The 14,187-nt window shown below is 44.2% G+C and overlaps 2 protein-coding genes across 2 annotated transcripts; one reads left to right on the forward strand and one right to left on the reverse strand.

Moving 5' to 3' along the window:
* The first annotated feature begins 618 nt into the window (after nucleotides 1-618).
* ankrd34ba (ankyrin repeat domain 34Ba) lies at nucleotides 619-7,137 on the forward strand. Its single transcript, XM_076758593.1, has 2 exons — nucleotides 619-763; nucleotides 4,483-7,137. Exon 2 carries the CDS (start codon nucleotides 4,529-4,531, stop codon nucleotides 6,170-6,172), a length of 1,644 nt encoding a protein of 547 aa, XP_076614708.1. The 5' UTR covers nucleotides 619-763; nucleotides 4,483-4,528; the 3' UTR covers nucleotides 6,173-7,137.
* oclna (occludin a) lies at nucleotides 7,022-13,865 on the reverse strand. Its single transcript, XM_076758597.1, has 9 exons — nucleotides 13,846-13,865; nucleotides 13,187-13,275; nucleotides 12,038-12,677; nucleotides 11,789-11,956; nucleotides 10,057-10,187; nucleotides 9,070-9,255; nucleotides 8,628-8,799; nucleotides 8,178-8,219; nucleotides 7,022-7,673 (listed from the first exon to the last, which is right to left on the reverse strand). Exons 2-9 carry the CDS (start codon nucleotides 13,234-13,236, stop codon nucleotides 7,575-7,577), a joined length of 1,488 nt encoding a protein of 495 aa, XP_076614712.1. The 5' UTR covers nucleotides 13,237-13,275; nucleotides 13,846-13,865; the 3' UTR covers nucleotides 7,022-7,574.
* Nucleotides 13,866-14,187: the final 322 nt, after the last annotated feature.

The following is a 14,187-nucleotide window of genomic DNA, read 5'->3' on the forward strand; positions in this document are numbered from 1 at the left end:
AGACTAACAAAGTGATTGATTGATACTGCAGCAATTAAATCCCGTGCATGCGAAGCACATGCACAGGATCCCATTCACACACAGGTGCACGCACACTCCCACACAGGCACGAAGCACAGTTACAACATGTGCCGTCACTCGGCATCCTTGATGGTTGTCATGGGGATGTCATTGATAAGGTGGACAAAATAATTTTCCTTTCTGCGCCTAATAACCAAAGGAACTCCTGAGAGGCGGCTTCACAGCTAACAGGCCTTTGCTGAATCAGACCTTTAATGAAAAGACAAAGGAGGCGCTGGGTTGCCATAGTGCTTCACCTTGTGCTTCCTCTGCTGTCAACCTTCCCTGTTCTACGTCTCTTCAACCCTCCACAGCTCTGCTGCTGCTGCTGCTGCTGCTGCTGATGATGATGATGATGGTGATGATGAGGATGAGGATGGTGATGATGATGATGATGATGATGATGATGATGGATTAACCGTTTCTGAGACCTGCCTGACGACAAGCCTGGATCACTCTCTCTCTCTCGCACACACACATACTTTGTCTGAGGAGCAAACACAATCTGAAAAACCTTGACTGCTGCAGCTCCTGCCTCCTCTGATTCACTGCCACACACACACACACACACACACACACACACACACACACACACTCTGCCACACATCAAGTCCACACTGCCTGGTCACAGAGGACGTCAGTCGTAGATCCGCAACAGGGGAGTAAATGTCTGCAAGAGAGGACTGATCACAGCTGACGGCCGGTGAGTAGTGCAGACGCACAGCAGGAAATTTATCACCAACAATTCTTCAACTTACATTTTTCTTATCGTCTCTTATCTTTTTGACAGAATCTGGTTTCTAACTCTGAACATATGGATGCTTTTAAGCTTTGTGGTGGCTGAAGAAGTGATATTTAACCCTGATGCGTTGTGCTGTTTTTAATCATTTCTAACACATTTTGTGTCTTTGAGAGTGTGTTACACAGCTCTGACATGTGCACCCTAACACACACTGGCAATGAGCATATATGCACACACACACACACACGCACACGCACACACACACATGCAGAGTGATGTCAGTGGGCTCTTGTAGAGGATGGGTGTCGAGCTGAGCTTGTTCAGGTGAAGTGGAGTTCGGTATCCTCAGGCTGGTTTGCAGTCTGCAGGCAGGGTGCAAACAAAACACTGCATCATACTGCACAACAGCAGCGTGTGGTGTGTGTGTGCGGCGCAGCTTTTAAGTGTTAGTGTGAAGGAAATGTAGTTTTTATTCATGCAGTGCCACATGTTAGCAGACCTGAACCAAAGTACATCTGAATGTGTCTTCTGTCGCGGTTACTTCATGCACTGAATATCGACCGTAGGGCTGATTCCAGATCCAACATTTGTGTCAGAGTCTGTTCTTGTTTCCGGAAGGAAAATTAGAATAAATCAATCGGAGCAAAAACAGGAGAAGAGCTGAAGTCAATTCTGTCGTATTTTACCTGAGTATTTGCATTTTACGCTCATCTCCTACCTACAAGAGGAAAGTATTGTATTTTAACTGCACTGCCTTTATCTGACATTTACTTTGCAGATCAGTATTTTAAAACCTTAAAGAACACTGAATGAAACAGCTCTTATCTGCTCCACCTCAACCAACAGCAGCATTAAAACACTGTTGACATGCATCAGTAATGATGATAGACACACTAACAACATATGCCTGATAAAGGCCATTAATAGTGAGTTAGTTTACATATATGCTTTAAGTAAAGTTTGCTGATAAAATGTTAGAATTTCTGACAAAAGTACAGTTTTGAATGCAGCACTTTTACTGTGACACAGGACGAGTGAAAATTTTGACCAAAAAGACAAGAATGCAGCAGAGTTTACCAGGATACAACCAAAGTGTTTCAGTGAAATGTAGTTTGCTGCAGTTCAAAGAAGGCACCAGCACGGTTGAATGCACACCACCTCCACGTCATCTGTCAAACATGGTGCAGGTGGTGTTTTGTCTTGGACATGTGTGCAAAGAGCTCACTGCCGACGGAGCTGCAGGAAGAAGAAGCAGAAGAAGCCAGAGCGTCTGACCGAGGACGGACGGCTACAAACATGGCAGAACGTCTCAAGGCCAGGCGTGATTGATCGTTCGATCCCTGGTCCCTGCAGTCCACATCAGCGCAGAGTGAATGTGTGTGTGAATGGGTGAATGCTGGCTTGTGTTGGAAAAGTGCTTTGAGCGGATCTTCCCTGAGTGTCCATCTCGTTTCTTTCAATGCAGGTGACTGAAATCAGGGATTTCTTTTTTTTAATCTGTCCCTTGTGTTAAATCACTCGCATACTTTCACCCTTTAAATACGACTTTACTCATACTGAACATAAAAAATAATTTTACCTTGCTTCAGTGATGTAGACGTGTACTCCAGAGGGTGTCAGTCCCATGGTGCGTTCCATTTGAACTGGGAAGTAGGAAATTTCCACTGGAAGTCGGATTTCCAAGTCAGAAAGTTGGAAGAATTTCACCAACACTAAGCTCAAAATCCAAGATGGCTGCTTCATGCATCAACAGTACTGAAAGCTGTAGTAACCTACTGAGTATCAGCACTCCTGTCTTACATGTGTCTCAGTACAATCAGTTACTGATGCGTTGTCATCAACTTGTTCTGCTAATGATGGCTAATAGTGGCTAACCTGGCTCGAGCTGGTCAGAGCAGGCACAGCAAAGGTTTCCTGGAGGCGGCCATCTTGGTTTTCTTACATCAGGATGTGATACACAAACAGTGCGTGTTCGTACAATTAATTTGTTGTTGGGTTTGACCTTTTAATGATCAATTTTACGGACAAAAAAAGAGAATATCACTTTAATCCTCTTGTTTTCCTTTAAATCAGATGTACTGGAGAACAGACGCTGGTTAAAAAACATGAAACAGTGTGTTGATTTATTACCAGGTGGAAACTGAAGCATTGCTAATAGCAACACGTGCTATAAATACATGCTGAGTGATCACCACGTGATTTCAGCCAGTGCGGACTGAAGGCCACACATGTAATGAAGTAACATACAGACATACAGTATAGGATGCATTTAAACATGTATAGTCGGACATACTGCAGACATGATCTGTCTGTGTAATGTCTGACTGACGTGAGAACTAAGTATTTTATTATTATATTGTATTTTTCTATCTTTTAAATCATTTTAAAAAGAAAAAGAAAAAGATGGCTATAACTCTTCTTATGATACTTTATGTTCAGAGTGTCATTCATCGTCATTACGGCACCATTTTGGTTGCTACAGCAGATATTGTTATGCCCCCACAGTAACGCACAGGCGACTACTTTGCATACCGCTGCAACATACAAAATAATACCTTTCCTTTTCAGATGTAAATCCTTGCCGTGTTTCAGTTTCATGAGCTGTGACTCACGCAGGAAAATGTCATGTCACTGTCTGAGACACTGCTAACTGCCACCTTATGTGGCCTAATAGAGAGAAGCAAGGACAAACAGTACAAAGGCTGATAGAAAGTGGCTGCCTCTGCTGGTGCTGCGGAGGACGAGCGCATGAAAAGGAGCCGCTGAATGGATCCAATATGCAGCAAAAAGGACAAGAACTCCATATGTTCTGCTTTCCCAAACCGCAAAATTCACATACAAGTAGATTTATTGGTAAAGAAAACGGAATATAGAGCAAATTTTTTATTTGAATCAAAGTTTATTTATTTTGATATTGAAGCAAGATCAGAATTGGTTGATGCATGGCAGAAATTCATGTACAGTATGGATGTGTGTGTGCATGTGTGTGATTTAGGAGAGGATATGGGATTTTTGTTTGTGTTTGTGTGTATGAAGCAGATGCATATTTCTTTTTAAGGAAAAAACATTTATGCACAAACAATACATATTGTATAATAGACAGATAAGGGGTTAAACAAGGAAAAAGTTGCCTCTGTCACCATTCCTGGGTGAAATGAGGAACCCTTTCAATTTTATTTGGGCCCACGGTGTCCCAGAAACAGTCCACAAAACAACACAGCCCTCCGGAGCAAGCTAACACTGTTGGGCTAACATCTACCTGCTACCTCAATTCAACTGCCAGAAGGCTAGAATCTTGAAGACATGGCTTTGGTATGGTACAAGCTAATTTAGCCAAGTTAGCTTGCCTGGCTAAGCTAGCCCTGCTGAGCTTAGTAGCATCTTGCGGGCACTGGCACCAGACAAGCATCCTCAACTCCTGTTGTCATTATTGGCATCATCATTAGCCACCCCAGAATGGCAGTAGACTTAAATTGAGTAAACATGCGGAAAAAAATTAGTAAAGGAAAAGAAAGCAAAAGGAACAAAGACAAGAGATAACAAGTGGAAAAACGAGAATAATAAAAAGTAGGAAAGGAAGTTGTTGTGTTTGACCTGAGAATACACATTTTCCTGATGAACAACTTTCCAAAGGTTGCCTTTCTTATGCAGAATTTTAAAAGTATTTGTATTTTCCACAGAAACTTGTCCTACTTTCCTCAAAACCGCCAGCAGGGACCAAGAGGGATGGAGGGAGAAGGCTGTAGTCCCGGGGTAGCTATGGATTCCGGTAACCCCTTGCTAAGAGCAGTCTTCCTCCGTCGTCTGCGACTGACACGACTGCTCCTGGAGGGAGGCGCTTACATCAATGAGAGCGACAGCCAAGGCCAGACGCCCCTGATGGTGGCCTGCAGGACCCAGCATATCGATGCCCAGAGCGCCAGCAGGGACAAGCTGGTCCAGTTTCTTCTGGAGAAAGGAGCAGACCCCAACATCCAGGACAAGGAGGGTCGCTCTGCACTGATGCACGCCTGCCGGGAGCAGGCTGGCACTGAGGTGGTGTCTCTGCTCCTGGCCAGTGGGGCGGACATTAGCCTGGAGGATCAGTCTGGGACGTCAGCGCTGGTCTACGCAGTCATGGCAGGAGACTGGAAGGTTCTGAAGCTATTGCTCGACACATGCAAGGCTAAGGGGAAGGAGGTGATCATCATAACCACTGACAAATTTCCATGTGGGAAATTGCAAGCCAAGCAGTACCTCAGCATGCCTCCTCTCTGTCCTTTTGATCAGACGGACAAAACAACATCAGCTGCTCCTGCATCTCCCTCTGAAATTCAGCTTATCACCTCCCCTCAGTGCACCTCCTCTTCCTTATGTCCCCCAAAGCCTGTATTCTCCTTTAAGGAAGCTCAGTCCTGTGGTGTAAACTCACATCCATGTTCCCCGTCAAGGCTCCAAAGGCTGGGCCAGGCGGCGCCTTATGGGCTGCAGCAGCACCTGCTGAGGTTGAACTCTGAGCCCTGGTTAAAGATCCCAGCGTCACTGCTCGCCCAGCAGCCTCACATAGCCTCGTCTCAAGAAAACAGCAAAGACCTTGACCAAACTGAGGACATCTGTCTCAGAATTCCCAAACTGGACGAGGACAGCAGCACAAATTCAACAACTGGCACCTTCAAATGGCATGAAGGAAGACTGGTAAGGGACAAAGAACAAGAGGGAAATGAAAAGAACGAATGTGTCAAACACACAGGACAAAAGATGTCCTTGCCAGGTCTCCTATCATCCCACTCTGCCTCCCACCCTAACCTCCATTCTGTAAACCTTGGAACAGATTCAATCACCTCCTCTTCCTCCTTTCCTGGTGGCAAAAATCTCGGCCCACCACTTCACAGCATGGCTTCGTCCAGCCTTCATAACATAATCCAGAGACGCAAGCTTGGGGCGGACATCTACAGCTCTGACCCCCAGCTGGCTGTGGACATCCAGCATCTCCCTGAGGACTCCCAGCAGAGAGTAAGAGACCTTACAGATGGTAAGAGGCTGGCACCGCTGCGCTGCTCCAGCACACTGGGCTCCAGGGAGTCACCCCTGACCTCAGGCCCAAACAGGAGAGTTCTGTCTGGGTTCGAGCGCAGAGGGTCTGGGGCCTTCTTGCTGGACCACAACTCCCAGGCCAGACCTAGATCTCTGCCACCTCTGACCCTCAACTCAGCCAACACCCCCATCCTTAATGTTTATAGCTCCAGTGCTGGAGGTAGTTTCTGTGAGAAAGATCCTGGCCTAAAAACGTTCCTCCCCTCTGCACCTCCTGGGCACCCCAAAGAGCTAACACGGAGGATGCTGCTGAGGAGACACTCGATCCAGACTGAACAGTTCAAAACCACAGCTTGAACTTCAAGCAGGAGGGAAGAGACGTTCGTTAGTGTGTTTCAGTGTGAAATGTTTTGTTGTGTGATGTGATGCAACCAAAGAAGAAAACAGAATATCTTCATCGATGTAACATGAAATCTGCAGGTACCTTCCTCTGCTTTGGTGTGCTGTGTGTTGTCACTGTGCATGTAGCTTCAGTCTGTGTGTGTGTGTTTTTTTTACACCTCCTTAAAGCTGCTTTAAGAGGTTTTGGCCACTTGGGGGCAGCAGAGCAAACAGACAACACATCTGATATACTCTCACCACAAGTCCTTTCAGATAACATGTTGACAAACAGTTTATGACTCTGGTCTCCTGAGAAAATACTTTGTTCTTCAGCTGCTAAATGTTCCTTCAGCTCATCGCTGGTGAGTTCACTCAGTGTCATGGTGGAGACGCACTGTGTAGCAGGTTTATCCAGGCTTATTTTTTATGGAAAACAGGGTTGATGAGAGCAGAATTCAGGTTGAGAAGCTACAGTAAGCTAAAGCTAAAGAGCAGAATTAAAGGGTTGGTAATTCTCTGTGGATTCATTTAACATCATCATGACCATTTCATCCATTGTTACTATAATAAATATTGATTAGTGCAGCTTTAAAGACACTATCTGCATAATTTTACAATCTCTGGCATTGGCGCCCCCAGTGGTGATATCAAAAAGTCACTGTGGAAGACATCAACAACACTGCTTCATTTTCTTCTTCTCTTCATTTTCATTTTTCTTTTGAATTGTTTTTCGCTCATTATTTGCACAAGTCGAGTCCCAAATACACGTCTGTGAAAATTCAATGTCAGCCACAACGTTTACTGCGTAAGAACAGCAACAAGATTGTGTAATAAATGAATTTATTATAATAAAAAGGTATCACAACATAATGGATTCACTTTGTAAAAGCACATTTGAAGGTGTTTGTCTGTTATACGATTGATAAAGAAACACACCAGAACACACACAAGAACTTACTTCAATAAACTGCTAAAAACATTAAAAACATCAGTGATTCCCACATATTTACAAGCTTATATTAAAAACGAAGATTAAAAGATGGTAAAATACAAACATATCTTGTCATTGTAGAAAGAGCTATTAAAAACAAACAGGGCTTATGCATCGATGTGTATTCACTCCACGACCAAGTGGCTCAACTCCTGAACGATTTCAGATCACAGAATAAATACATCTAACAGCTTCTGTGGCAGCGTAATACAAACGGAGGTACAACACAAAACAGACTTTGTTTTCTTTGCCATGTTTCTCATCAGCTCAGACAGCCTGCGGAAACTTCCTTTTCTACAGTCTGTCCTGTCAGCCTCAAACAGCAGCCAATCAGATTTAGTCCCTTCCGTCACCTGGTGGACAGGCGTCGAATCCTGGTGGAGCTGCTCAGGCCCTGCGGTCGTAGTCGCTGACCCTCTTCTTGATGTGGTTCAGTTTGGACTTCAGGTATTTACACCTGCGCTTCTTCACCTGGTAATCTGGAGTCTGCGGCGATGACGGGAAGTTCATGAGCACAAAAAATAAGACGAGAACGAGTTAAAAATAACGTGCTGTAGTACTGTAATTAGGTACTTTTACTTAAGGTGGGTATTTCCATTCTCTGCTACTTTATATGTCTACTCCATATCTGATACCTTGACTATGTGTGGTATTATTAATCAGCAAAGAAACTGATAAATATGATACATTTAACATTATAGCTTAAGAGAAGATAAACTTTATTGATCCTGAGAGAAAACTGAAGTTACTCAGCAGTATTTAAAGTAAAAAAAAAACACCTCAACCTTTATCAGCTGCAACATGAAAGTCATGAACACAATAATGCATCAATAATTATAATACAATAATAAAGATTATTCAGAAAAATGAGCACTTTGACTTCCTGTACTTTAAGTATATTTTGATGCTGCTGATTTGTACTTAAGATTTTGAATGCAGGACTTCTACTTTCTTCTACTGTATTTCTACTGGAGTACTTCTTCCACTTACCTTTTTCATGTTCTTTAGCCTGTTGTATTCATCCAAAGCATCCTGTTAAAGAAAGCATCGACGGTTTATCAGACACACATTTCAACATGAACCTGGAACATCAAAATCTCACATTTAACAATATTTTAGTGGAAAAATTATCTTATATCTCTAAAACTTAAAACTTTTGGCCACTTTGAGGCCAGAACAATAAGCTGTAAAGAAATCACTGACATATTGTCGCCTTATAAAGTTGTGATTTGAGCAACACGATCATTTATTTGGACTCATTGATTCTCTCTTTTAGCTCTGTTTTCGGTCACCACCAGCTCCAAAGGGAAACATCAGGCTTTTCAGCTGCTTATTTGTGGGCCGTGAAACCAAAATAAAGAGTTGAAAGATGGTAAAATGCTCTGTGGCGCTGAGGCTGATCATTCTCTGTACAAACGGCTCCTTTCACTTGGCTCTCACCAGGTACTGTGGGCTGCCCTCCTGCAGGTCGTCCAGCTCTCTGTCCACCTGGGACAGGTTCTTATTGAGGGCGTCCAGCTCCGCCTGCAGGTCTTTGTACTCCTGGTGTTCGCGGTCAAACTCGCGCTTGTAGTCGCTGCGCTCCTGCTCGTTTGCTATGGGAGGAAATTCACTGTAGAAACACAAGAGGACAAAGAGGAGGCAGAAAAAAAATGTTTTTATGAATCTTTCTGGACTAAAGCAGCGATCCTCCCTCATGTCTCTCCGTTCAGGTTGTTTTCTGTCAGAAACACGCTGAAATAAATGATTTTGTGAAAAAGACTTTTAACTAATTAATACTTTTCCTCAGAGCAAAACACAATATGGTCATCAGAAAATATTCCAAATCGGCTCCACTTTGAATGCTGCTTACATGTTGATGCACAGGAGAAAAATATCCCACCTGTCAAAGTCGTTGTCGTCCAGCTCGTCTCCTGACGAGTTGTAGTCGGTGTCGTAGTCTTGTCCATCAGCGCGACGCGGCCGGCCCGCACGTCTCTTTTTGGGCCTTCCGGCCGAGCTGGCGACCTCCGAGTTGGTGCTGTAGGGAACCCCGTTCCGCAGAGGCAGGTCTTCTTCCACTGCAGGCCTGTGGGGGCAGCGGCAGCCACAGGATTCATATTGTTAGATTAATTTGACAGAACTAATTCATTACTGACATTAGGAAGACCTCACATTGATTGTAATTGTACCCAAAAGCAAAATAAATTCTGCCAAAAACTGCTGTATGTTTGGGAGATCTGTCCACTCTTCACTTCCTGATGAGACGCAGCAGGAAGTAAAACACAGATACGGTGATTTATGATCTAGCAGTTCATCTCGGATGAATAAACAGGCCAACAATGACTTCCTGTTTCCCTCATTGTACTTTGTTCCCTAATCAGCACAAAAGTATGTCACTTCATTCCAGTGATGCAGGAAAAAGTGATTCATGAATTTCTTCATGAAACTGGGAACATTAACGATGGCATGAGAATAAAAAAAAAAACAAAAAAAAAAAAACAGACTGCTGAACACTCCTGGTATCCGTCTTCTCCTTATAGAAAAACACATAACCTGCTCCACATTTCTGCATGAGAACAAGTTCCAGCAAGTTCTTTGACAGCAGCAATTTGAAGAACAGCCCAAAGCTGCACCGCCACTCTAAACTACACATCAGCTCTATACAGCATGTACTGGACACTAATGGACCCCAAAAACAGCTAAAAGAGAGTGAACACCGACTCCAAATGAACCTGTCATTCCTCGGTGTAACTCTCTCTGCTGCCATCTGCAGTGCACTGATACACAGTACACACAGTACACACAGTACACACAGTACACACAGTACACACAGTGTCACACCGTCACTGCGGTTCATCACAGTAGCAGCTGCGCTCTGAATACTCACGGCGGCGTGTAGCTGTAGGGGGGTTTGTCATAGTTTGTGCTTTCGTCGTCCAGGTGACTCCTGGAGCTCCTCAGCTTCTCGGAGTAGTTAGACATCGGGAGCGCTTCAGGGCCAACGGACACATCGTTCACCTTTGGGAGGGAATTCACACACATTTAGCACGGGAGTGTGTTCGAGCTGAAAGTAGTGAACATGTTTGGGACGAAACAAGACGTTTAAGAACTTCAAACACAATTTTCACCATTTTCTCATATTTCATAGACCAAACTCTTCATCAGTAATGAAAATAATGTTTAGCTGCAGCCCTAAAACATATGACTTCCAATATTTGTTGTACCACAACAGAAATCCGATCTTTGTATAAGAAACAGCTGCACACAAATAACGCAGAGTAAGTCGACGGGCGACTCCCTCCAACAAACCTGCTGGATCTCCTCCAGCTCTGGTATGATAAGCCTGAATGGACTTGTCCTCGAAAATGTGAGACATAATCAAGCTACGCCCTGCTGCACGCCTCCAAAACAGCATGTATGTGCTGCAGGTGGCTGCAGAAACAGACAGAGTCCCACAAGCTCCAGTGAAAGAAATGCCTCTGGTTCCCAGTATCATGTTGCTCCTCTGCTGACTGGTGGGCTTTACGTTTAGAGCTCCGGTCCGACCTGTTCTTCCTCTTCATCGCTGCAGTGAACTCAGCTGAGAGGATTTTTGCTGTGCTGAGTGTCATCATGACTTCCAACTATTAACAAAATGAGTCACCTCCTCATCGCGACTCAAATATGAGAGCTGTTGCAAAACACTCCTGAAAATAGCTTCAGAAAGGATGATTCAGCGGGAAATGTGAAACCTGAAGTTGGAACTGACAGTCAGGATTCTCAATTCCTCCGACTATACGACATGAAACTGTCACCTGTGCCACACCTTGAAACCAGGCATGCTGGGAAGGAGGCACTTGTTGCTCCACACTTCCCCTCCCCCGCTCATAAACAAGCGACAGCGACCGAACAGGCTGAACCACTTCAGCTGACACACACTCGACGGCTGCACAGGTAAGCGCTTCACCTGAGGGAAGCTTTGAGGATCAGCTCTGAGGTCTCTCTCAGGTCTGGAGCTGCTTAATCAACAAGTCTGTCCACATTTAAATAACTGACAACTGACAGTTTAAGCTGTCAACCAATGATCACCGTCTGAAGATTTTTCTTTTCATTGATGCATTTTTTTTGTTGATAAAGTGCCAGAAAGTAGTAAAAAAAAACACGTTATGATTCCACAGACTATCATTTCTGACAAAGACAAGCATCACAGCCTCCTGTAGGAGCAGCAACTGTGAAGCAAATCTGCCTTAAAAATCATTATTCAACCATCAAAACTGTCACAGATGAATTTCCTGCCAATGGCTGTAGCAGCTCTGCAGTGTTAAAGTGAAACACAACAATCAGAAAAAGAAGAAGAAGTCTTATATTATTCACTTCCTCATCAAAACCAGACACATGAATATTAAATCTAGCAAAGATCTGCTGCATGATGGGCTTCAGGAAGGTGGAACATCTTTAGACTAAATGGTTGATTAATCGATGAAGAGAACAACATGAACATTAATCCTCAGTGAATAAAGCTGTTTGGTCTGTGAAATGTCAGAAAACAGTAAAAAAATTGCTGAGGTGACGTATTTTTCAAGCAATCGGCTAATCGATGGAAGGACTGATCGCTTCCTCTCAGCGCCTCCGTCACTCACCCACGCCTCCACATCCCGCGGCGGCTCCATCTCGTCGATGACCTTCACTTTCTTCCACAAAATGTTGCTCTTGCCGTAGCTTTGGATTTTCTGGCGAGTCTTCAGAGCGAAGACGAGCATGATGATGAGAGCGAGGCTGACCAGGAAACCGAACACCACAGCGACGGCCTGAAAGGAGAGATGAGTTACCGTTAGAGCAGCAGGTAAGAGGCGGCAAGAATGAAGAGGAAGTCGAGCGAGTGTGTTCACCTCCTGAGGCTCCACCACACAGTAGTGGTAAAGGTACTGGTTGACGAACATCCCTGAAGTCTGTGGTTGTTGGTACTGAGCGCACAGACCAGCAATCTGGCTGCCGTAGGCGGATCCAGAGGACTGAGCCATGGGGTTCACCGCTACCAGGTAGACTATGGTGGCTATTAGCGTTAGCACCGCTAGGATGGCGCAGATGATCACCACTGCTAGGTAGAACCTCCTGCTTTCTGAAATGCTCTGGTGAGACACGATGATGATGAAGATGGCCAGGGCTGCGATGAAGGTGATGGCTGCCATAGCGATCATGAACCCTTTGCCCTTCCGGGGGTCATTGTAGTTCCCTCCGATTCCACCGTAGCCGTAGCTGTTTCCAGGTCCGAACGCGCTGCCACCAAAGGTGTTGTAGCCGCCACCGTAGCCGCCGCCGTAGCCTGCTCCGTAAGTTCCCCCAAAGGTGCCCAGAGCTCCCTGGTTGTCCCACGCCAGCGTGGAGGCAACACAAGCAAATATGGCCACGCACATCACGATGACCATGATGGCCATGATCTTGAGGATGCCCGGTGGAGACGCCCAGCGGTAGAAGTGCTGGAACTCGTCGTCTGGGTAGTAGGAATAGGCCGGCTGGGGAGGAATGTTACTGTGAAGAGAGAAACAAGACAGGAAAAACATACTGAGACTGTTTCAAATGTCAAAAACATGAATTCAGCGAAGGCCACGAGGACTTTCATCTTACACACAACTGAATACAGAACCGTGGAATTTAAAAAAAAACACTGAAATATTTCACTTTGAAAAACATTCTGTCGACTTTTAAGAGATCTGAATTACATTGAAGTCTAAAATTTGGATTTTCAGAGGTATTTTGATCAGTTACAGATAGAAAATTCAGGTGGCTCAAAGTCAACTTGACCAATAGAGCCTGAATGGAATCCATCAATCCTATTGGATTAAAACTGAAAACCCCAAAACACTGATTTCATGTAGACTGTTTTCAAAGTAAAATAAAAATAAATGTATTTAAATTTGCAACATAAAGAATTCAGTAATGGCTACATTTCAGTCAAATTCTCATGAATGTGGCCTTCCTGAGCTTCCGTATCGAGGGTGTTATCTTCACATGGGTGAACAAATCAAAGGTTTACTCACTATCCATCGGACTCGTAGGGAGGTGGACTCCCGTTGGGCCTGGAGGACATGTCTGCTGGATCTGCTGGTCGCTGGTCTGTGAAAGGAATCTGCAAGACTTCTACTGTTAGGACGGATTTACTCATTAATACATATTCAAAACTGATGATTATCTTCATTAATCTGCTGTTTATTTTGTCTATAAAACATCAAAACATAGTGAAAAATGATCATCACAGCTTCACAGTTTTAAAAACCATTTCAGCCATGAATCCATTACACATAAAAAAAAAAGTTCCAGTTTATTTTTCTGTAAATCAATAAGTCGATTAATCGTTTCAGCTTTATTTGGAAGTCACAGCACAGCCACCATAAACCACTGTGAGCTTTCAAACGGCCTTTTTCAGCAGCTGACAGCAGCCGAACAGAAACATCTCAGCTTCAGGCTCGAGTCATAAAGTCTGAATTTTCCTGTTTCTTCCACTTTGTGGACTTAAGTGACAGCCAACACATCTCATTCATAATAATCCCGCAATTTTCACGCATTTTCCCTCTTTATTCTGACAGCACAGCAGCCGAGATGCTGCTGAGGAGATCAATGATTTAAATCCGCACCTGTCTGTTGTTCACAGGTAAAAAGTTATTCAGGATTCAGAGTCAGAAACAGAAAGAAGACTCACCTGTCGTCTCTCCTCTGCGACAACTGTTTCACCTGAAACTGCTGCTGCTGATAAAAACAGAGCAGGCCACACCCAGGTGAGCTCCGGTCTCCGTCAACATGGCCCCGCCCCCCGCACAGGTGTCACGTTACCGAACACCGGAAGTCCTCCCTCGTTCCACAGAGAAATGTCCTCAATGTGAATGAAGATAACAGACATTTGATGGGAGAATCAGGCATTTTCAGGTGATTTTCTGATTCTGTCAAAGAAAACAGCAGCAACATTAATCAATCAATAGATTGATTTAAGGCTGAATCAATAACCCACAAATAATTCATATTCAGTATTGAACTCAAAGTGTTT

This window comes from Chaetodon auriga, chromosome 19 (genome assembly GCF_051107435.1).
Source record: "Chaetodon auriga isolate fChaAug3 chromosome 19, fChaAug3.hap1, whole genome shotgun sequence".
Classification (NCBI taxonomy): Eukaryota; Metazoa; Chordata; class Actinopteri; order Chaetodontiformes; family Chaetodontidae; genus Chaetodon; species Chaetodon auriga.